Source organism: Seriola lalandi, unplaced genomic scaffold (assembly GCF_002814215.2).
Source record: "Seriola lalandi dorsalis isolate HSWRI2012SDOR001 ecotype SW California unplaced genomic scaffold, Sedor1 jcf7180002054519, whole genome shotgun sequence".
Taxonomy (NCBI): Eukaryota; Metazoa; Chordata; class Actinopteri; order Carangiformes; family Carangidae; genus Seriola; species Seriola lalandi.
Window position 1 is genome coordinate 3,026,385 of NW_019525072.1, and position 25,048 is coordinate 3,051,432.

A 25,048-nucleotide genomic window follows, 5' to 3' on the forward strand; every position below is an offset into this window, starting at 1 on the left:
AGAGAGAGAGAGAGAGAGAGAGAGAGAGAGAGAGAGAGAGAGAGAAGGCAGAAGGGTATGAAAAAGGCAAAAAAAAAAAATTACCAACAAAGGAATTGAGGAAAAAAGAACAAGATGTGATAAAAGAGTTAAAGGTGGAAGGATTTATGTGGTTGTTTAATAAAGAAGATGGAGAGGCGGAGAAGCAAACAAGGAAGAAGAGAGTGTCACGGAGAGAGAAGAACAAGGTGACAGTTATAAAGTGACACACCATTTAATTAACACCAGCTCCAAACTCAGAGGGGCAGGAAACAGTGAGAGCCAATATTAACGATAATCATACTCATAATCATCATACAGTCACATACACAGGAGGAAACATCACACACTGGGTATCAAAACTTACACACGTTACATTTGTCTTACTTTTCTTAGGTGTTTTATGTTTTAATCTAAATACATTATGGCCATATCAAAGACTCGTTTCTGATTGGTCGGCTGTAAGAGTCATACGTCAGCACAGCTCAAACGTATTTCATAACAAGTGACCTATATCAGTGAGTAAAACTACAAGTAACCATGGCAACAATACTTCTGTTTCATGCTACATGATCAGTTAAGTCACTGGTGGAAATACACTTTTCAGTTGATTTCAACATGTGCTTCCTTCGTGTCCTCTGATACACGGTCACGGTATAAGCGTGATAATGAGCTCCAAAGCGTCTTGATATAAGAAAATAAAAGCACCAGTGGAGGCAGTGATCACCTCACTGTAAAGCTGGTTGCAGCAGTATTACAGTTTGACCGTATGAAAGTCTTCAGTTCAGTTCAGTGGGCTTTTTTTTTTTAGGGCCTCAAGGCAATAAAATCTGGCCGACCATTTATTTCAAGGAATCTCATTTGTATCTGGTGGGCATGAGAATATGCATAATTTATATATCATGTAGTATGAAAATATAACATACAGGCTTTGGTCAATTGAAATACCAAAATCTCAGTGTCAGTGTTAAACTTGAGTCAAATCCCACTTCAACACACACACACACACACACACACACACACACACACACACACACACACAGTATAAGATGGAGGCCATGAGTGGCTGATGAAAGTGTGGGTGATCACACTGAGATGAAGAGGCTGATACCTTTAATATTATATTTCTCCTGCCCTCACCTATCCACTTCACCACTGGAGTGCGAGGCCGCGGACGCAGGATGGGTGGGATGAGGGGTGAAGGGTGTCCGAGATAAAGGATGAGAGGTGTGGTGTTTCATGGCATGAATGGAGACAGACGCCGTGCACACGCAGACACTGGAACACAGAGTACACTGGCACATTACAAAAAATGACGCGTGCACACTTGTGCAATACAAACAACAGAAACTAAAACCCCCAAACACCCCAAGGCAAAACTTTTTTTTTTCCCTGTGCTTACACAAATTAGGCCACTGACCCCATTTGTTTGAAGGATTTTACCCCAGGCTCATGTGTGGAATTAACTGTACACACAGCATAATTAAAAAAAAATAAAACTGTGATTGTTATTGGTTTACATTTCTTATGAACTGTACTACTTGAAGTGTAATATGTTCTTATTTTGATTCCCTTCAGCACTTCAGGCACATACACACATGTACCTGATGTGTCTCATCCCAGCCGTTCTCATCCCTGATGCCCAGCTTGGCGCGGTGGTAAAGCAGTGTTTCGCAGCAGGAGGTGTCGCCCCCTGTCAGCACAGTGTGGTAGAGCGGCGTCAGCCCTCGCCGGTCCTTATAGTCCGGAGACGCACCCAGAGACAGCAGGACCTGCAGGACGACACACCAGAATGGGTAAAACCTCCTGTATGTGTCGTTTCTCAAGAAAGACTGGTAGTGGGGAGTTTGATAAACCGTGCAACCATTACTATGCGGTAAAGTAATGATGGATTTTATGAGTTTAAAACACAACAATAGAAAAACCGGAAAGAAAAATATCTTAAGGTGGTTTCCAGCTCCAAGTCGAGGAATATTCATGGAATTTTAAATCAGGACGGGAACACAGAGCCACGGGTTCAGAGAGGTCATGCAGCACCTCAGGCTACAGAGAATAATGTTTTCTGCTACAAATCTTTACGCAGTTTAGCAGCTGTTTCTCTCCTTCTGCCAATGTAACACATGCAATTATCTCCCCCCTGAATGAGCCTCCTCTCTACAGGTACCTGTATTCTTGTTGGAAATCTGGACAAATAAAAATGTAAATGTGCCACACGCCTTTAAAAGCAGGCAATCTGAATTTTAATATCTTCTCTTTTTTCTCTCTGGTGGGATAGAAGAATAGGTTTTTTGTTCATGTGCATTCTGTGTGGGGGCTGGTGTGGATTGCTGAGTGGGAGGGTCTGTTCATTCTGTCTTAGGCTTGTTCACTGTTACTGTAACACAAATGAGGATGATACTGTATCAGCTTCATGGCACATATCCATCCTGCAGATATATACACCGGTGTAGGTTGGTCTTTCTCCTTTTATGGCAGGACAATGAAAACTCATTACTCGATATGTTGATAACAGCGTTTCTATACAAGGACAACAACACGTGTGGATGTTTACCAGCAGGGCTGTATGGCGGTGACCCCGAACAGCTTTGTGTAGCGGTGTGAGTCCATCTTTGGCGCGGAAGTCAATATGAGCCCCTCCCTCCACAAGGACCCGGATGGCCTCACCTCCACCCGGCTCACACTGTACCGCCAGGGACAGAGCAGTCTCTGAAGGACGGACACACACACACACACACACACAAACACACACACACACACACACACACACACACACACACACACACACACACAGATAGAGATAAGGGTTTTTTAATGGTCTGTGGGATTGTTCTAGAGCAAAATCTAATTATTTGAGGGCCTCAGCTAGGTTATTTTGCTCCTTTGCTTGGATTCCTGCAGAGCAGCAGCTTCCTCCTTGCAGATGAGACAGAAATCAGTCGTATTTAACTACACAAAAAAATTAATATAAATTGTTCACATCTCTTGAAACTGTTTGTCTTCCAGGTCAATCATTGTTCAAGGTTTAAAAGGAAACATTTTGGTGTCAAGTGTTTTTTTCCCTTTGCATTAAAACAGTGTACACTCTAAAAACAAGCTGATAAAACACTGTATTTATGTACTTTATTCAACTTCTAGTTGCAGAGTGCAATAAATACAAAAGACATAAAGAGATAAAAGGGGTTTTCTGATGTTAGCTAATGTGTTTATGTTGACGAACTACAAAGACAGGTGCAGCTTCCTTTGCTGAAGGTACCCTGCTGAGTTTTCTTGTAAAACCAACATTTTCATTCAGTGTTACTCACCTCAACGCACTATGAGGTCTAAAACATGTTGAGGGCACTTCCACCCTCATAAAACATGTGCAAAGTCAACTGTTGAAATATTTTAAACCCTTCATTGTTTGCATCCACGTTTACGAGCTAGCAGTCTTCCTCCTCTTATAATTATGCTGCATTATTGCACATGTTTGCTCATTACTGCCACCAACTGTTGATCAGCGTCAAACCATCAGCAGGACGTGAAGCATTAAAAATAAATTACGATCATTAAAATAATTAAAAGGAAGAGCAGCGACTTAAAAAAAAAAAAAAAAGAAGAAGCTTTGATCGACGAATCAATTAGCTGACTGACTGTTTCAGCTCTGCTTGTATTTTCTGTTGGGTAGTTTAATTCATAAGAAGGGGATAATATTTGTCCTTATACACAGGAGCTACTTGAGTAAAATTATGAAGGAATGAAACTGCCAAGAATTAATTAAATAAATGAATGAAAAAATGAAAAAATAAATAAATACTGTAAATAAATAAATAAATAAATGTCATTAAATACAATATTTATTTACTTTATTTAGTTATTCATTTATTTTGATTTTGGCATTTTCAGGCCTCTACACTAGTGATCAAAAACTATTCTTTAAATACCAAAATGTGACAAAACTGGGATTCTTCAGCCAGGCCAGTTGCCTCCTGAATGTAATTGGGTATAATGGTATAACCACCTGCAAATGCTCAAATTCATCTCTGCTAGAATGTCAGACAAAATAAAAGCTCCTCTGGAGATTTACTTCTGGAGATGGGTGTCATCCTACAAGCAGCAGCATCAGCTTCCAAGTCCATTCTGTATTTTCCACAGATGTCAGTTACGCTGACATCAAATCAAGCAACGAAGAAACTCAATAGAATTATTTCAAAATTAAAGCAACGCTGTGTCACAACTCTCTTCAGCAAGAAAGTTCAATGGCATCTAGAAGAATAAAAGCATTCAAAGGCTTCCCAGTAAAAACATGGAACAGCGATCTGGCTGCCATGGCGACAGGAGAGTTTTTGGCAAAGAGGAGGAGTTTTATCTTCAAACAGCTTCTGTAAATCTCAAGTAAAAATACAATTTGGGGACATGTTTTGAATGCACTTCCTCTGAAGTTACCATGTCGTGATGAACCCAGGGAACGACCATTTAGCGGTTGGCAGAGATGGAAGTGAGCTCCTCCTGACAGGAGCCATGCCGAATAAGGCAGAATTATTTCATGTCCACTCAGTGTGAGCCCTCTGCAGAGCATGGAGAGAGAGTTTCAGACAGGCAGACAGGTCAGATGTAAAAAGTGTTAACAATGGCGGGGATATCTCAGTCCTAAGACCACAGAACAGTGTTTTTCTAAAGGCTTTTGATCACCTCCTCGCCCTCCCTGCGCAGACCTAATGCTGCACTTACAGTTCATGGACAAACTGTCAGAACGCCTTGACACGGCTTCACAGTCAGCAGAGGAGAGGAGACTATTTGAGGCCATAGTTGACCATTTCTGGAAATGTGTGGTGATACGAAACAGCTTTCTAACACATTGAGTTTTACAGCCAACCATGTGTTACTGACGGGGGGGGGGGTTACTTTAATCCATTATCGCCTTCACAAATAAACGTCTGCAAATCCACTTAGAAAACAGAATAAAACATGCTCCTGACAACTGCAGAACTTGCCTGAGAATCATCACTTTTTTCACATTTCCCTCATTATCAGACTAATTCAGTGAACGCTGTCTGTACATCCATGGAAACACTGCAACAAGGAAGGAAGCTTACTTAATTTAATGGTGCAAATTGGCCAAAATGTAAATAAATATTAGCTCAAATAAAAGTTAAAATAAAACTAACAGCTCCCAAAGTATTGTGTGGCCTGTAGTTCCAAAACTTAGAGCATGATTATCTGCCAAATAGTAGTAAGGGGGCTTTGAAAACCCCTGATCTAATTAAATTAATTTGCTCTCATACATCAAGTATAAATTTAGGACAGCAGCAGAGAAACCGAGGTCCAATATCAAACCCTGATGTCTAAAGTAACAATAATCAACTGAAGAGTCTTTGTCAGGTGTAAGGTCTGTATAAATGCCTCACCCTGTGAATTCATCAGGGCTCTCTGTTGCCCCCCGGTGTTCTACAGTGGAAGTGTGTTTCACACCCGTGATGACAGGCTGTGTTTTGTGTTTTGACACTTGCTCCCAGAGTGGCTGGAGTGACACAGAGCAGCACACCCAAACTGTAAATGAGCCGTCTGCCCCCCCCCCCCTCGACAGAGTGTTAGGCTAACATACTGTATAGCTAGGGGCAGAAACAGAGGGGGGGGGCTGTTTGAGGAGAGTTTAAAGGTCGAGTTTATACAGCAAAGCCACAAGTCACATAGCCGCTGTGCTAATTTAGCCAATTGGAGATGTTGAATATCAAATACACATTTATACTGTATGTTTGTTGCTACAGTACGACTACGAGGGAGTCATTATCTGACATTACATCATGGACAGACAGGACAACCCAATGAACTGACTGAGAGATGAAGGAAAACATTGGAAGATGTGTATACACAAGTATGTAGAGAATACTGCATAGGGAGTTATGGAGTAAGTGCAATGATTATCATCCTAAACTTCAAACCTATTTCCTAAATAATTTCACTTTTGCATAATGATCTACCTATTTGAACAGCCTTACTACTGTCAAAGACCAAACATTTTTTAGTATCCTGGGCACCGGCCAAAATGGCGACGTGATGGTCGGACTGGGACAAAATTCAGATCTGTGTGGCGCATGGATATTAATAAGAAGGAGCAGTCTATGCTTTCGTGACCATGTGGAGTTTTCAATGGCAAGAGACCAGCAGCAGCGTAATGGTAAGTGCATGGAAGCAACGTCTACTGGCAGCAGCGTGACACCCTGGACACGCGCAGCACCCTGAATGACAGTCACACAGGTCCAGTAAAGAGGCTGACAGGGGGGTAAAAACTTTTAGATGGCCCACTAATGCGAAAGCCCGCCCAGATTTGTCTAAGTATATATACCAAACTCTATCTGACTCTCCAGCACTGGCATAGCTCTAAAACAAAGAGTGGAGATAAGTGGCAACATGGAAGACAGCGCTTCCTCAGGCCCTGTGCCCCTTCTTACCGCCAGTGTCAGCATCCTGGTAGTTGGGATCCAGACCCTTGTCTATGAACTTGGCCATCTTGTCCACAGCGCTGGTTTGAATATAATCCATGAATTTCTTCAGGCTGGCCTACATGTGGAGAGAGGAGTGCTGCTGTATTTACAGAGAACAGACTGAACTCAAGAACCAAGAAAAAGAAAATCATACAGTACAGCTCAAGTTCATGTCACATCTATATATACACACACATATATATACACATATATACACACACAGACACACATATATATATATATATTTCACTCATTCATGCTTGTATTGGCTTTTGGACTGAATGCACACAATGATAGATATGGACATTGTATCACAGGTTAATGAATTGCAATTCCGGTGCATTGTAGAAAATTTGTAATGGCATGGAGATTTTTGGTGTATTTGTTTATCTTTATCTATAAGTATATTACAGTACGGTACAGAAACCACATTGCAATAGTACAGAAGTATAGTACAGTATAATACACTGCAGTACAGTCAAGCTCACGAAGCGTGAATGGAAAAAAAAAAAAAAGGCACAGATAGATGCATCCTCACTCATGTATACACCTACACAAACATGCATACTGTACAGCACTGATGTTCATTGACTCACACTGCACCATGTAACACAGGAGGTGGGTTTCATACCTTAGTGTGCAGTTTGGCCAGTTGCTTCTCATCCAGATTGGTCTGTTTGTACACCCTGGTCTTGTATCGAAACTGAGAGGAAGAAAAAGGGAGAGGAAACGAAGAGTTAATCCTAACACAGAGGCCCTTTGTCCTCAATTCTCTTAGCTTTTGGCCTAGATCCACAAAATGGGGTCTGCAGATTTATTCTACAGAGAAGCTTTATCTGGTTTGCTGTACAAACCTCCGCTTCGACTGCATTGACGACAAGAAATGTGAAAGAAACGGTCTGGCTTTACAGCAGTTTAAAGGCGGTTTAGAGCCTCCACTGAGACGTAATGTAGCATGAAGAGAAGGTGACTGCACAGACTGGATATGGAGATTAGCAGCTGTAACACGGAAACAGAGCAGGGAAGCTGAACAGTTCTGTGACACTCCTCTAAGAAGAGTGCATGTAACTTCACTCATAAACCACGGTTTTATACTCTAACTTAGATAACTCGCAAATAGGAAGCACCATGACTCCAGTATCTTCCCAGCAGGGTAAATGATTTAAGATCATTTAGACAACAGAATTAAACTTTTGTGACGACCCTCAATATACAGCACACTTCTATCCTAAACTTTCAAGGAGCAAGCCGTCATATCAGAGCCTGTTTTAACTGGTGCATGAATGAATAACAGTGGCATCTTGAGGACATTCAGGCTACATCACTTTCTTCACAACTGTGTCAAAGAAAGACCGAAATAGTACCTCCAAATATGGTACCCCTTTCTCAAAGGACTGTGGGTACTCTCTGAGCAGTCTCTCCTCCTCCAAGAACTTGGCATCGTGGCCGTCGGTGGCCGGCTGGAACAGACCGTAGTTCAGGACGTCCCGCAGGGATTCGGTAAGGGAGCACAGCACCTGCTGCTTGGCCTTCCACACCGTGGCATCCGGGTTAAACCGCAAACATTTCTGCAGGAGATATAGAAGAAGGCAATCGCTCAGCTTTCAGCTCATGAAGCAACGATTATTCGTTAACTGAGAATTAAAAAAAAAAAAAAAAGATCTATACTTAAATTAATACATTTCTTACAATGTGAACAGCCTTGTGGTTTAGAGGACATTAAGAGACGCCACAGTGGGAAAAAAAAAACTGGTCACTTTTAATTCATCTAGACTGAGAAATAGACAAAAGGAACCACCTCATCTTAAGAAAGAGTTTTTGGTTTTCATAAATGCATAAATTGTGAAAAAGCCACAAATATTCTCAAACTAGACGCTTAAACTTTTAAACATGACTCTGCCTCAGGAGCTCAAGCTGGAATCCACCACATATGGGGTGAAATGATCTGTAATATTTTTAGGGGGGCCAGACCATCTGTGACTCTACTTGAATATTTCCACCATATTTCAGAAGGAAATATATTTCCTATATATAATACAGATAAATATATTTCCTATGATAGAATACTTTTTACTCCATTTACTTTACAGCTATAGTCACTGGTAACCTTTCACATTAAGATTTTACATAAAACATATATGAGAAAAAAAACATTATTGAAGATTAAACATGTTTTTCCCAATATTTTGGGGATCATGTATGACTGCTCAGATGTGGCTCTTTGAAGGGGCCCGACTCTTGATTTGGGAACCGCTGGACCAACATACGTGACTTTTAGGTGGTTATAATCCAGTCCCACTACAACTTTAAATTCATGCTTATGCATCAATGTGTCAGTATTAACAATCTAATAATGTTATAGTCACATGAGCCATCACTAGTATTTTCGGTGCAGAACATTTACTTGTAATGGGGTATTTGTACATTGCTGTATTGGTACTTTTACTTAGGTTAAGGAATCCCGGTACTTCTTCTTCCACAGGTAAAACATATATTGATCTTTTCTTTCGGGGGAAAAAAAGGGCAGAACAACATTTTTTCAAATTTCTGGTCTCATTGATCATCTCGTATCCCCTTAAAATTCATCTCAGGACCCCTTGGAAAGTCCTAGGGTCCCGTCCTGTGGCAGTGGGTGCTCACCCTGGACTGACTGCAGCACACTGAGGCTGTCCCCCGTCTGAGCCACCAGGGGGAGACAGCAACAGAGTTAAAACGGGGTGATTCCTGGTGGCCTCAGTTGGAAGACAGGATATGAATGGCAGTTTGGTGCAGCGTGAAGTGTTTCCGGTGGCGTCGTGAATGGCCAAATGCAGAACGGTTCAGAGGCTCAGTCAGCAAAGTGAAACATAGCTCACTACACAGATGGCTGACATAAGGCTTTTGGCACGGCTCTCTCTCTCTCTCTCTCTCTCTCTTTCTCTCTCTACCTCTCCTTGCCTGAAGTGGAGTTGGGATGTTCTTTGACCTTGAGGTAGCAGCAGGATGATTGGCCCATGCAGAGTGCAGCCAGCTGCAGGGATCCCTGCCTCTTACTGCATTACTGCACGGCCTCTCGTCTCCAGCCAACACTTCTGGCAGAACGTTAGCTCATTCATTGTCACTCAATCTCTTCACACACACACATAAGCAGACATTTCTCTGTGTGTTTCTCTGTGTGTGTGTGTGTGTGTGTGTGTGTGTGCGTCCTACAAAGAGAGAGATAAAACCCTGCACGGGGGTTTTGTGCAGAGGAGTAACATAACATTTTCTCCCTCTATTTTATTCAGTGTCTCCATTCGCGCACAGCTAACCCGGTCACCATGGCAACCGGTTCATTAGTGGAGCAAGCTGCTTGTTGCCATAGAGACATCCCTGTGTTCCCTAGGAGATGGGGTACTGGGAGGGTGCGCGCATGCACGATAGTGTGCATCAGCGTGCATGCAATTTCTTTTTCGCGTGTGTGTGTGTGTGTGTTTTTGTGTGTGTGTGTGTGTGTGTGTGTGTTACAGCAGCATTGCAATAAGAGAGCAGAGTAAAAGGGAGGGGAATGTCTCAGATTTTGAGTATGAGAGTGAAAGAGGATGAAGAGGTGTGTCTGTTTTTATTAGATTAGGTTTCACACACACACACACACACACACACACACACACACACACACACACAGGCTTACACACTGCACTTACAGTCCCATCAAAGGATGCAAGCAAACACTCCAAAGTGAATCACAGCCACAGCAGGAGAAAATGAGGGTTAAGAATTCAGTCATCACACAGGAGCAATATTCCCACAGTCAACCTGCACGATTATAAAACACTGATAATTAGCATAAACTAACGAAGTTTCAAACTCATTCACAGAGGCACAGCCATGCTGTTTATCGATCCATATACCTACAGGAATACAATTGATCCTCCAGCCAATTAGGGCTCATCATGGATCCATCGTCCTTATCAGACCTTCAGAACTGTTGTGTGAACAGTTGGTTTCCCACTGATTCACCTCACTTTACTAACATTTTTTATTAATTCAATAGTTCAGCCTGTGCACCGTGCTTTACTAAAACCACAGCTATTATAGTCACAAACAGCCTTGAGACTTCACCTCCAGTGGTGTGCTTTGTGTGAAAATTGTTGAGGCTAAATGCCAAACTGTTATAATATCCTTGTTTAATGACAATATTCTTTCAGCGCCCAAATATAAAGAAATGAATGCCAAGAAGTTTTTGAGGGTTTTTTTTGTTCTTTTTCTTTTTTCTTTTTAATTAATGCTCACAGGAACTGGTACTCATTGTACTTCAGCGGTGAAAGAAGTACTCAGATAAGTAAAAGTAGCAGTGTTACATTGTAATAATACTTCATCACAACTAAAAGTCTTACATCTAAAATCCTATTTAAAAAAAAAAACAATTTAAATAAAAGTATTATCAGCTACTTTACGCATCAAATGTAAAAGTTCTTGTTCTGCAGACAGAGGCCCGCTGCCAGTGACACAGTAGAGAAAACAGCAACATTGTTGTGTTCACTTCTCTAATCTTTACTTTTTATGTTTAATATTGGATAATATGATTTCTTCAAGCCTCAAACAGTTATGTAATAAAACCATCAACTGTGTCAAGAAGGGAAATCTTTCTTGCGGTGGAAACATGACAAGGGGCCTCAACTAGACTGCTTTTTCTTAAGGGGTTACAAGCCTAAAAGGTTAAAGGTTTAATCTTTAGAAATTCAGTATCTTAATATGAAAAGTAGCTTCAGCGTCAGATAAATGTAGTGAAGTAAAAAGTGAAGTATTTCCCTCTGTGGAGAAGAGGGAATACTCAAGTAAAGTACAACCACCTGAAAAACAGTGTGCAGGATGTGAGTAAATGTCTTCTCCACCGCTGCTGTGTTTTCAGTTAAATATGATAAACCAGAATTATCACTTAACACCGAGCCAAAGCATTTATCCTTCTTCTCTACTGAAAATCACGCTGACTAAATTATTCATTCGATAACAGACAGGTGGAGGTGGTGCACACGATCGCCCGCTGCTGTTTTTCTTTTGATTTTTCACTTAATGTGCATAGAGGTACTTTTCCTGGAAGCATCGAGCCAGGACACCAGTTTCATTTAGAGGAAACACAGCAAACATCCAGAACAACTTACAATCATAAATACCGCTCTACATGCACGTTAGCATGCCGGCCCTGAGTCTCATCCTGTTTACGTGATCAGAGCTCTGTCCAGGTTTGGTGACTCCTGCTGCATTTACCCGCTCAGCCGGATCCAGCTTCTCCATCTGATCGACTAAAGTGGGAAAACAAGCAACAATACAGTTTTCTTCTCTTGATATTCAGTTGGTTGGTCATCAGCATCATCACATCATTTACCGCCATTATTTTTTTGTTTTACTGGCAGCTTTGAGCGGATGACGCACCTGGAAGCATCATCTGAGGATATGATGTTAACAAGGGTGAAATATAACCAGCATTCTGCCAGCGGTGGAAAGTAACTAAGTACATTTACTCAACTACTGTGCTTAAATAAGAGGTTGAGGTACTTTACTTACACACACACACCTTATACCTCTACTTCACTACATTTCAGAGGCAAATATATCCTCCTGTTAAATATAAAGCATTGTTCGGTGCGCAATATATTATTATCAAGTAATTTAAGTCTGCAATCCAGTTCTTCAAGTCTGATTTCTTTGTTAAAAAAAATTAAAAATCTGACATTGCAGTAAGAACATTTTATATTAATTTAAACTGATTTAAAATAAAAGTTAACTGAATGCACTCTTCTTGCTGCACTGGAGATTTTTTCTAATAAGGGTTCGGGGGTTTTAGGGCGTCTGCATTAGATTTGGGGTTGTGCAGATTAAGATGAAGAAGAGTTTATCAGAGTAGTTTTCACTTCAACCAACAACAAAAGTAAAAGGCTACTTACACATTAACGCACCAGTAATAATAATACTATAATATAATATGTAAGTATAACTATAGACGATTTTTATTCTTACATCACTGGATTCTGCACAAACCTGACACCGACACATAGTCAAGATACTACTGTCTGTAAATGAGCCACAGCTTTTATATATAACCTATAACTTTCATATGATTTTCGGTTTTACATTAGAATCTGAACACAGCTTTAAGTCCTCCTTTTTTTCAGCTGGTTTTTTTTTTTTTTATCATTATTCAAACCTAAAATTCTGTCTTGCCTCCTAAAGCTGTGATCACACTTTCCCACTCACATACGCCCACTCACTCTGTCCATGCTGCTCTTTATCTTCCCCTGCCTATCTCTACCTTATTCTCCCTCCTCCTTCCCGCTCTCGCTCCATCTCTCTGTAACAGCTCTGTCACTTATCTATGCAGGAATAAGAGTCTCTCTCTCTTTCTTCTCCGTCTCTAGCTCTCTCTATCTCTGTCCCTCTGGCCTTTTTCTGCAGGGCCAAGTGCACAGGGACTAGAAGCCTTTAATGAGATCTATGGGGAAAACCCCCCCCCCACCACCAAACACGCACACACACGCCAGCCATGTCGCCATTTAAGTCAACTTCTCTCTCACTCTCCATCTCTCTCTCTCTCTCTCTCCAGCCACCCCCTTTCTCTCTACAGCAGTTCATAATGTGAGTGAATTAATTTCATTTAAGCATTCCCGTCATCCCCTCTCTGCCTCGTGCTCTCTCTCTCTCTCCATTGTCTTTCTCTCGCTCCCTCGCGCTGCCCTCCCTCCTCTTTTCCTCCCATCCATCCTTCTCTATTATCTCAGTCCCCCTGTTCACCTTTGGGGCTCACCCTTTCATTAACATACCACCTCGACACTGCTGTAGAGCGGCGCGGTGGACTCAGACTTGTAGTGTGAGTCGTTCACATATCCTAACTATAAGCACTGGAATATAAGAGTGTGTGTCCTTGCGTGTATGTGTGTCTTCAGTGTTTGTGAGGCCAAATCCTGCCTCAGGGGATGCTGCTTATACTTCAGAGTTTGCGAGAATTCAGTTCGAGTCAAACAGCGGAGAAAAACTCATTTGTTTCATGCTGCTTAATGCGCTTGGCAAGCAAATGCCAACTTGTCTGCATGTGCACGAGTCTGACAATCCGATAAACCTGCAAACAAAACTGCCACAACCGCCTGCTGTGACACGATCATATCAACAACTTGTGACACACGCGTCTGATTGTCACTGTGCACATAAGTGAGTTAATGGACCAGCGCCTTTTTCATCAGCCACCAGTGTTAGAGGAAGGATCAGTGCAGAGCGTCGAGGTCCAAAACCAGTAAACTCGGGAGTCACACTCATCAGTGGATGGAAAAGTATTCACATACTTTATTTCAGCACAAATGGCAAAACACTGAGCGGGACAGTGGTGCAGTGGCCAGCGCTGCCACCTCACCGGGTTTGAACCTGCCGGCTGTGTGGAGTGTGCATGTTCTCCCCGTGTCAGGCGTGCAGACGTATGTCTGCCCTGTGATGGATTGGCAACCTGTCCAGGGTGCACCCCACCCTTGCCCAAAGTCAGCTGGGATTAGCTCCAGCGCCTCGCAACGCTAAAAGGATAAGAGGTACGGCTGATGAATGAATGGCAAAATACTTTGTTATGCATTCAACATTTTACTTGAGTAAAGACAGAAATTATTACCAACAAAATGGGCTTAAATGATCAAGATTATTGAGATTAGAAGTGCTCATTATGCAGACTGGCTCCTCCAATTTTCATATATATTATATTACAGGATTATTACTGATGTTTTAATATGTTAGCAGGATTCTATTATAGAAAGCCAAGGCGGAGCAAATTCTAATTACTTTATATACGGTGCATCAAATTGTTTCGTGCAAAATCATAATCTGCACAGTAACTAATAACTATAGCTGTCAAATGAATGTATTTCCCTTTATAAATTTACTGGGGTGGAAGTATAAAGTAGTCTTTGATTTGTGGGTCAAAAGTTTTGTAATGTTAAAACTGGGCTACATTTAAATAAAAGGGTTTTAGAGGAGTAGATTACAATTCAGAGCATTTCAAAGACAATATATCAATGTGAAGCAGGTCAGTAATACAGTCATTCAAATGTTGTTGAAACAACAGCTGTATGTCACTTCGACCTCTGAATGTAGCCCTGTTTCTAGACAAACAGAGCTGCAACTGAGAATACTGAGGGTTGTACGCTTTCCTCAACACAGGTTTGTTACGCCAGAAGTGCTTTAACCTTCAAAAGATGGAATGGGACACGACATCAACTCTTACAGTGCAAAATAACTTTCTACACAACACCCCGATCTGTCTCTCTCTCCATCACGAGACAACAGAATCCATCCAACTAAACCTCTCCTTGACCTATAAAGTCCAGATATGCAGCAGTGGCCAAAATCCTTTCCTGACAAATGCAGTAGACACAGACATTTCAGTCTTTCTGTCGGCAGCAGTGTGGTCCTGATTGACAGTGACTCGAGAGATATCTCCCCAGTGGACCTCTACGGCTCTGTTCAGAGAGTTTTAACACACCAAAGGTAAATCATACCGAGGGAAAGCAGGACTATCAACAAATATTTTCTCCAAGTGCTCTCATGATTGCAGAAAGGTGAGTCCATCTGCTCAATGTGTGCACAAATAAAGGCTCCTAATGGCTTTAGGGACACAGAAAAAGGCTTGGACTTAATATACATTGCAATCCAGTCATAGGAGCAGCCAAAATTAAACTATATTCTACATGCCACCAAGTGCCTGTAAGCCTGCACACATTGAAGAGATTTTATTACTTTTCTGCATTCAGCAACTCCTCTTTTGTCTTTGGGACAAAAAAATAAATCCTGTGTCAGACGAACTGTACTGTCATCACAACTCTTTCTTAAAAGGACAGGCTCACAATGTTTTGTGTGTCTTAATAGTCAGGAGCTGTACGAAAGGCTCCCTGTCTGATCATGCAGTAGCTCGGCCGCATCATCTGAGCACAGCCGTGCTCTGCTCAGCTGTTTCAGTCTATTCTGCTGCGTTCAAGATGCTAAGACGTAGCAGTTGAAGTGCATTGCCTGAATTGTCAGTGGTGTTTGTTGCGTGCTGAACTGTATGTGTCTCTGATGATAAACAAGTGTGAACACAATATGTTAGTTAATCTAAGTCATATTCATTGTCTGTAATATGTAGATTGTAAGGTTAGCATGCTTGTGGTTAGCACACTAGCTGTTAGTGCTCTAGCTGAATGTACATTACTTGCTTTATGCATGCCATTGAATGCTATAGTATTTTGTTTGGCAGTGATGGCGGATGCACCCTTGGTTATATTGGTTATGTTAAGAGTTAGTGTTAATATGAGTCATATGAGCCATTTGGTGTAGCGTTCACTGTAATCTGCCAATTTACAGTAGCAGTATTTCTTTAGGAATCCCAGCTAAACATTTCAGTAGCATGATAACAATGGTGTGTTAGCACAGGAACAAGTTAATGATTATTCCTTTTATCTAATTTTTCTGATCACACACATACAGACGCACACAAACACAAACACAAACGTATCTGCACATTGGGTATAAAAGAAAAGAAGACTGCTTGGTGGGTGTTCTTACTAAAACCACCTGAACAGCCCAGTTACCATCCAGAAACTAACACTACAGACTTATTCTGGTTCTCACCAACAGGTGCCCAAATGAACGATGACACAGGTTTTCATTGCTGCAGTCATTCCTCCAGTTCACATTGGCCTTTAAAATTACAGTACAGGGTTAATCTGAAGTTAAGAAGAGGCTTCTGCAGCCTGAGTTCAAACGTTACAGCCGTTTTTTTTTTTTTTTAATCGTCCTTCCACTGCAGCTCAGCAAAAAAACACTATAAAGGCTGTAACTTTGGACGATACCCACTTGAACTGATTATCTCAGAATGCTGAAGCCTCACATTAGGTTCAGATGAACTTCGGGATACATTTTTGCACAAAACAAGAACTGTGGATTTTGTCCTCCATCACCTGCATTAAGAAGTGATCTTTTAATGGCCCGTTTGAAAAGGAGGATTGATTACAGCAAGAAAAAACTGTGTCACCTGACTGTTGATTTTAGGACACACTCAAAAATGTCTGAACTTGTCCTTTAACTACCTGACAGCTTTTTACCAAAAATATTTGGTTATAAAAAGTGTTTGCATTTAAAAAAAAAAAAAAAAAAATTGCATTATAATGTTAAAAAACAGTTTCAACCGTTATATCATTATCAGATTTCTAACAATTTTTTCAGCACTGAAATATAGCTCACTTTTTTTTACTGGGGTTTCATTGCAACCTTACGTAAAGCAGTCCCAGTGGAAACATAACATAAGCTGCTGTATCAAAGTGAATTGGCGTAGGTAAATCTGTAATCACACAGCATGAAATGCATCATTTCAGGGATGTACAACACTGATTGATGAATATTCAACAATAGAAGCTATATTTCTGTCAAAAAAAAAAGGTAGATACAACACTAACTACCAATGATTGTGTGTGTTTATGTATCTGCTCTTTCGTCACTCAAACCACCCCCCCCCCCCCCCCCTCAATTCATAACATTTGCATTTGCGTGCAACAGTCACTCCCTCATCTCATTACAACGCAATTAACGAGCAATTAGAGTTTATTGAGGGTGAATTAGCTGACATGTAGAACAGACCTAATGTACTGGGAGTGTAAAGGGATATTACCCGACACCAGTGAGAGAAGGAGGTGGAGGAGAGAGGGCAGGAGATGAAGCAGAGAGAAAGAAAAAAAAAAGAAAAAAAAAAGAAGAAAGAAGATCAGAGGGATTTTATTCTGAAAGTACAGGGTGCGAATGAGCGAAAAGTGGCCTGAAGAGGGTGAGTCAGAGTGAGAGAGAGGGAGACAGAGTAAATGTTGGTAAGTGCTGGTGGGTTATAACTCTCATGACCTTGGGAAGCGAGGCTAAGTGTACCGAGTCAGTGCATCTTGGCAAGAAGTCTGTGAAGTCATGTTTTATCTCTCAGTACTAATGTTTATCTGCATGTCTGAGTGTGTGAGTTTAATAGAATCAGACACGTGAAGCAGAGAAAGAGAAAAGATTAAGAAGATGAGAAGTAAAAGGTGAAAATCCTGTACCGTTAGACTGATATATCTGATCATTGCTGCATGTTTCTGGTTAAAACTGCACATTAGCCCGTTAGTGTCATCCTCATCTGTCTGCCAAGCTAATGAACATGATTATACAGTACTTGTCAATCCGGCTTCCACAAATAGAGACACTGTGACAAAGAACATTTAAAGATTCTGAGATATTAGGAAAAACGTTTTAGTTATGAGAAGAATGAAAATATAGGTAATAAATATTGGCTTGTAAGTCAAAAAACTCAAGACTAAAGATACAGTTTATATTGATCCCTATGTTTTAAATTGCACCTCTCTGCTGCTCATTAAAACATGTGCAGAGGCATGAAGACCTTTCCTGTTAAAAGACTCACAGAGAAAGGCGAATCTGTCCTTCCATGATAAACAAATGAATTTCTGTTGTTGTCAAACATTTAGCGCATGTGATGAGGAGGAATTAACACTGTACTTGATTGCTAGTACGTCATGTTGTGACACTTATCGTGGGTTTCACATGGGGATGTTTATTATCTCATATAGTGTAAATGTGGTTTCGTGGGACTTTCTCACCCTGGCAAGGATCAAATTTAGATTTTAAAAAAAGTGCATATTTACAATTTCAAGGAGGTGTGAACATGGTCTGATCCAGAGATACAGAAAATCCACATAAAATTCAACTTACCGGCAGCTTAAAAAAGTCAACTATCAATCAGCAACAGAAGCCTTTCTGTACTTTAATCTGATTCCACCTTTATGTATTTCTGTCTGCTTCACTTTATCCGTCTGGATCTATCTCTTTCTAACTCTGTCATCCTCTGTCTACCTTTATCTCTCTTCAGCTGTCTTTCTCAGCTACCTTCTACCTACTTTGATCAATCTCTATCTCTGTCTACATCCATTTACCCGTATCTCTGTTTTATTTCTTTCATTCATCCACCTCTATCACCTTTCTCTCTCTCTCTCTCTCTCTCTGTCTCTCTCTCTCTCCTGCTTTCTCATGTCATGTCCCACATCCTACCGCCATGTGTTTTATGGTACCAAGGTTTTAACCCCATTCCCCTCTTTTCACAATTAAACTTTGATGCCGATTTGTTAGAATAAATAGGGAGCGGTGAATTATTTATGGTTAGATTTAAAAACACTGAATCAAGCAGCAGTGTCTGCGCGCGTGAGTGTGTGTGTGTGTGTGTGTGTGGATACACACACACACACACACACACACACAGCTGAAGACACCCATGCACAGATCAATAATAAATCACACAGCAGCAAGAGGGAGGAAGAAGCGTTGAGCGAAGGCATTTATAGTGCACTGAGATGGTAAATATAAAATATGGACACACACACACACCCTTGCAAATACATTTATTTCATTTGCAGTTTTATTCTTGCTGATGATTTATAAAGCCGACACGTTGCAGAAGCCCCGATCGCTTAATAGAAAGGATAGAAGAGGACAGTCAGCTGATGTCTGAGGAACTCGGCCTTCTGATTGTCAAGCACAAAGCCAGTCTGGTTTAGCTTTAATCTGGCTATGAGCAAAGATTCACACTTCTCTCTGCTTCTCCTCCCACTCAAAAACACACACACACACTTGGATTCAGCCTCAGTCCCATGTAGCCCGATTCTCTGCTCTTCATAATTAAATTATCAGGACAATTGTGTTACTATTCACCCATCAGGAAAACACAGGGGGGGGGGGCTACCCCTGCCTGGGCGTCTGGCAACTTCCTCATGTGTGGGAGAATGGCCACTGTACATGGAGGCAGCTGCATCTCCAGCCTGTGAAGCAAATTTCGACACTCTCCTGATGGAAGCTTTTGCACTGATGTGATGTAAGAGACCACATCTGGGAAATGGAGAGCGATGGCGGATCGGTCTATCATGATTCTGGACAGCCCTCTTAAAACCAGTCACACTGTAAAGGGCTTTTCATGGCATGTTTTATCGCACCATTTAAAAGCTCTTTTGCAACATTAAGCCAGAGGCAGTTCCCCCCCACCACACACTTCACCTCCTCTCTTCACTTCAACTTCCCTCTCTCTGAACCCTTCCATGCTTGCAGTGTTTTTTTGTTGTTTTTTTCTTTTAAATCAAATTCTTGCCCATATATTCTCACTGTGATTGCTCTTGTATGCAATTTGGCTCTGTCTCCCGCTGTCTCTCGCTTTGTCTCCAGAGCTGGGTCACCTTGAAAGTCTCGCTCGCCATCTCAGAGCAGTCACTCTGCTGACGAGTATTTGCGGTCCTCTCAGTTTTACCGCTGGTGATGCAGTGAAAGAGAGAGAGATAGAGAGAGATAGAGAGAGAGAGAGAGAGAGAGAGAGAGAGAGAATCTAATCGACGTAATGCGCCCAGTCCTGGGAGATTTGTAGTGTTTCTGGAGCTCAGCGCTTTGCAGGTTTTGACTGAACTGACCACACACACTGTCATACACTCATGGACACCGTTATGAGACGATGGATGGGCCCCGGGGCGCAGACGTCGAACATCGGCTCCCTCCCACCTAACATCAGTCTTCAAAGTCCCAGGGCTCACACTGTATTCTGTCAGTGCGGTGGCATGAATGTTCTACAGAAAACCGGAGGGGACAAACACTTCTTTTGAAGGTGTCGTGATGGTTTTCTTGTTGTGACATCTCTAAAGTGAAAGTTAAAGCTGCTCCTTTGTGAACTTTTAACTTAAGTTTTTCACTCTCTAACAAGAAATCTATCCACCCACTTATCTCCTGCAGGGTTGTTAAAATGATCTGATAGTACCTGAACGCATCGTTGTTAAAGGGATAGTTTGACAGTAGTTAGATGAGCCTAGCTAAGCACAAAGACCGAGAAACGGGGGGAAACAGCTAGCTTTGCATTGGCTACCAGCACACAAATAGTTGTTTTTACACTTTCCTTTAAATAAACAAGATATAACTTGTTAATTAGAGGTGCTGGTAGGGGGAGTTTGTTGCCTTTGGACAGAGCCAGACCAGCAGTACACCTTTGTTTCCAAGCTAACCAGGTGCAAAGGTGAACAAACTAATGTTGCAGGAGCTGGGTGGGATTGAGACCCTTTGTGTCTGTATTTGTGTGTGTGTGTGTGTGTGTGTGTGTGTGTGTGTGTGTGTGTGCGTGCAGAGACAGCACTGACCGTTTGCTTTATGTCTGGAATCCCAATACGAAACACCATCATGGCGATGTGGGTGTCCTCAGATGGCACCGAGCTGGCGCTGCGCTCCTTCAGCCTCCTCTGCTGCTGCTGCTGTATCTGATTGGCTGGCTGTTGGTGTGTGGGTGCGGGGTTGGATGAATAGGGGTTAGTGGTGTGCACAGGGTTCCCTGGCCGGATCTGTCTGTCCCCGCCGGGTCGTCCGGCCAGTTTACCTGACTGCCTGTGTACTTCACCTCTGCCCCCCCTTGACAGGCCTCCTCGCCTGACCTCCTCCACCATCTCCTCTTCATCATCTTCCTCCTCCCCCTCCAGCTCACCATTCTCCTCCTCCTCCCCATCCTCATCACGCTCATCTTCTTCCATTTCCTCCTCCTCTTCCTCCTCCTCGTCTTCCTCGTCCTCTGCCCCTGGATAGAGGTGTCGATTGTTTCCCAGCATCCTTTGTTGCTCCTCGTCGCTGGACAGGGGGCTGAATGGCATCGTCATGGCGACAGAGAGGGGGGCACCAGTGTCAACACCATCATTCCCAGAGAGACACTGGGAGGAATGAGGAGAAGACATCATCAAAACAGAGACAAAGAAAAACAACAGAAGAAGTTTATAAGTTTTCCTCGCTCTAACAAACTCTGGTCTCAATGGAAACGGTCTGCTTCAGCTCCAGCCATGCAGCACTTCTAACCCTCACTGCATGATCACATACTATTCACACCTCATGTATAAACCAATCCACTTGTGCTGTTAATTTTCAGCCTCCAGACTCTCGCCAGACATTCAGCCTTCCTGCCTGTGCCGTTAAAGTCTAGACACATGACGAAATGCCCTAACGAAAGCACAACCGTGCCATATATGACTTTAGACGGCAGTGCTACGCTTAAAGTACAACCATGAAGAGCTGCATTACTGAGGTCCTATGTACACTAAACTAACTCGGGGGTCTCCTGGCCATTAGCAGCCATCAGGCAGAAATCCCACCTTTTACACCATAAATATTGAAATCCATGTGGCAAGGATTTCTACACAGAGCACATTCATGATCCACAGAAAACAAACTTTTGGACACTGTTGAAAGCTGTTTTAGTGACGTCTTCAGCCAAAAATATAACTTTGCAACATACTCTCATACTATAATAAGCAGATTGTTATGAACTTTCAAATTCATGTTCCCTGAAGGAGAAACCTTTTGACTTGAGTGGCTCCATAACTATTGTAGCACTTCTAAAAAATCATATTGCGACTATTTTTATCAGATGTTACGATTGAGATATGAATCATTATTTCAGTGGGAATAGTCATTTTTGCATTTCATTTTTTAAAATTTATGATGTGATTATTTATGGTCTGTTGTGACACATTTGACCTTTATCAAAAAAAAATGCCACTCCTGCAATTTGGATATTGCACTTGGCCATATTGCAATTTAGATATTTCAATTACTTCATTGTAAGGCTCTAAAAATAATCATAAAGAACAACAGTGAATTGTTTGTTATGTATGACATATTGTCAGTTATAATAAACAAGGCAGCCTGCAGTGAACTGATATTTAATCGATATCCTTGAACCATTTAAATATAAGTGTTTCCTCCCAACAACTCTCCTTTTAAAAAAAATCAATTGAAAGATACATTAAAAATGATTTTTTTTTACTGCAGTTTCTTAAGGCAGGTTGAAACTAAATGTCAGTTGTTACTAATTCAGTCCATTGAAGCTGTGTGAAAAAGCCAATAGTAACCTACACAACAGACTATTCATCACTGCATGTCTGCAATATAGACACTCTCAGTGGACAACAGCTCTTCATATGATGAACTATACACTCTTTTGCCATCCCCCCTGAGAGAGCCAAGAGAAGCCACTTCAGAGCATCAGTGATGCGGCGCTGCATTCAAGTACGAGCTGAGCAAGATAACAGATCTGCCCCTGGTGGCTCCTGGTTGACTTCAGGATTTTCAGCACCACTACATTCTGGACAGCTCCGCACCGAGCCAAACAAACGACAGGAGGGACGACGTTAAAATCCACAGGAGGATTGACTGGACTCCCTCTAAAGACCCACAAGGTACACATTACAAGCAAGCTGAAGGTCAAAATTCATCCATTGTCCAGTGCAATTGTCCAACTTCTTCCTGCCTTTAATTACAGTGATAGTGTGGTTATGCAGCCTCTCCCTCCAACTGGAAGCCTCTCGACTCTGCGTCACGGTGCACTGCGCTTTATCAAATTCCTCACTCACTATTACATCTAATGTGAAAAAGTGGGATGGTCTTCCTTAACTGACAGAAGAGATTTGTATTGTATGTTATTCGTCTATATGGCTCTGCCCCAAAAACCTGCCTCATTAACTCTGCTCTCTGGCCTCATACAAACAAAGCACTTACAGTATCAGGTCACAGTATATTTTAACATCATTTTAACACCACATGTTCTGACTGATCTTGGGGCAACTGGGTTCAGCTCCCTACAAATGGAATGAGCTGCAGAAACGGAAATCTCTCATTTCACTGGAGGATAATAAAGGAAAACTCAAGAAAACACAATTTCACTTGTAATTGCTTTACTTAATGTAAAACTGTTGTGTTTATTCTACTTAAACTGGTCTTTATTGAAAAGAGGTGATAATCTCAATGAGACTATCAGTTGAAATAACGGATTCAATAAAACTGACCAATCAACAGAGAGAGGGAGAGAGAGCTGAAGAAACACAAAAGAAACATCTGATTTTATTTGTTCAACTATTTTTTTGCTTCTCTTCCACAACATTTCCGACAGAAATATCACACTTTTTACTCCACTGCATTTATTTGACAGCTGTAGTAATTAGTTACTTTGCAGATTTTACATACAGATCTTAATAGCTCTTGCACCAGTGATCTGAAAATGATGCAAAAACAAAACTGAACTTCAGATGACAGTTTCCCATCTAAACGTTCATCTAGAAAAAAAAGAATCAGCATCAAGTTCCTGTTTGTTTTCATTTCACTTTGAATGAATATCAAGTGCAGAGTAATGAGGCGACTTTAAATTGTAAATGGACTTGGTAATGTGTCGGTGTCAGTGTTTATACGTGTGTGCTGAGGCAGCTGAGAGTCATGAGGGACTCATGGGAGCCATGTTGTGAGGGGATGAATATGTGTCAGACATATAACATCAAGGCTTTCGTCATGGGACACTGAGTGAGAGCTAAAACTACCGGCTGTCCAGAACGACGTGGGGGGGAGAGAGGGGTAAATGAAAAATGAAGAGGTGCCACAAGAAAATGAAAAAGAAAAGGGAAGGGAGTGTGCACAACAGCACCTAGAATGTGACAAAGAATATCTATTTTATTTAGTCTTTAGTCTTAAAATCTTATTCATTTTGGAAAATAAAAACACGGTAGTAAAGTGAGACTTTACTCCTTTACGCGTTTGTTGGCAACACATGAAATAAATGAAGGTGCTTTAGAGAAAACTGGAATTCCTGCTGCAAAAACACAATTTCAAAGCTGAACGTGAGGCTAAACGACTCGTTAAACTGGACATTTCTTTCTCTTCGGGCACTGCATCTCAGTTTTCTCTCTCTTTTCGATTTCTCCTCACGTCTCACACTTACAAATACACTGAGTGTTGAAGTGGTTGTGACAAACACTGGGCTCTCTGGCAGGGTTTCTGCTTTACAACTTTTGAAAAGCCTATTAGCGGGCAAACTTGTGTTGTGTCAGACCAGGGTGCATGTTAAACTGTAGAAGTTTAACATTCAGATGGCATCACCCACTGATGTAGACAAGGAGCTCAGACTTGTAACACTTGACACCCAGTGACAAATAGTAAATTCGTCATTATCATCATCACTTTGCACTTTGCATCCCGTATCACTGCTTAAATGTGTGAGTAGCAATTTAAATCGCTGTCTTACTACTTCATGTACTCTTGGGTTAATAAATCCACATCCATCCATCCTTATTCTATGATTGCATCCTGTGTTTTGAATTTAAATCTTCGTGTCTACAGTAGTAAATAGTAAGTGCAGCCATCAGACAAATAGTGAAGTATGTCAAGTATAAAGTTTCGTGAAATGAAAGTATCTAAAAGTATATTCAACTAAAGCACTTGAGTAAATGTAAACAGAAATGAGTATTAACTGTGCCTGTGTTTCTCCAGTTATTGCATTTTTAAAGCGTTGGAAAAAGGTTAAAAAGCCTCCCTTAAATGTAAATGAAAATTAATGAGGCCTCTTATATAAAGCTGTTCCTGACAATTTAGAGGAGTGCTGGAGGAATGAAAGAAAACCGATGAAATTAGAGCGAGCTTGTGAAACCAAACCGAGAGGGAGAGAGAGAGAGAAGACGACCGGGGTGGAGAAGAGGGCTGCGAACCAAATTGATGAATAAAAGAGACAAGGGCAGGCAGAG

At 41.5% G+C, this 25,048-nt stretch overlaps 1 protein-coding gene across 1 annotated transcript in view; it reads right to left on the bottom strand.

The window, feature by feature from the left end:
* shank1 (SH3 and multiple ankyrin repeat domains 1) overlaps nt 1-21,193 on the bottom strand; it is a 60,352-nt gene extending 39,159 nt beyond the window's left edge. Inside the window, exons 1-6 of the mRNA XM_087175969.1 lie at nt 20,642-21,193; nt 7,844-8,047; nt 7,111-7,182; nt 6,447-6,555; nt 2,570-2,724; nt 1,623-1,790 (exon numbers count right to left, since the gene is read on the bottom strand). Coding sequence (XP_087032095.1) covers nt 1,623-1,790; nt 2,570-2,724; nt 6,447-6,555; nt 7,111-7,182; nt 7,844-8,047; nt 20,642-21,148 — 1,215 coding nt within the window. The 5' untranslated portion in view covers nt 21,149-21,193. The remainder of the gene's footprint in view (nt 1-1,622; nt 1,791-2,569; nt 2,725-6,446; nt 6,556-7,110; nt 7,183-7,843; nt 8,048-20,641) is intronic.
* Between the last annotated feature and the right edge of the window lie 3,855 nt (nt 21,194-25,048).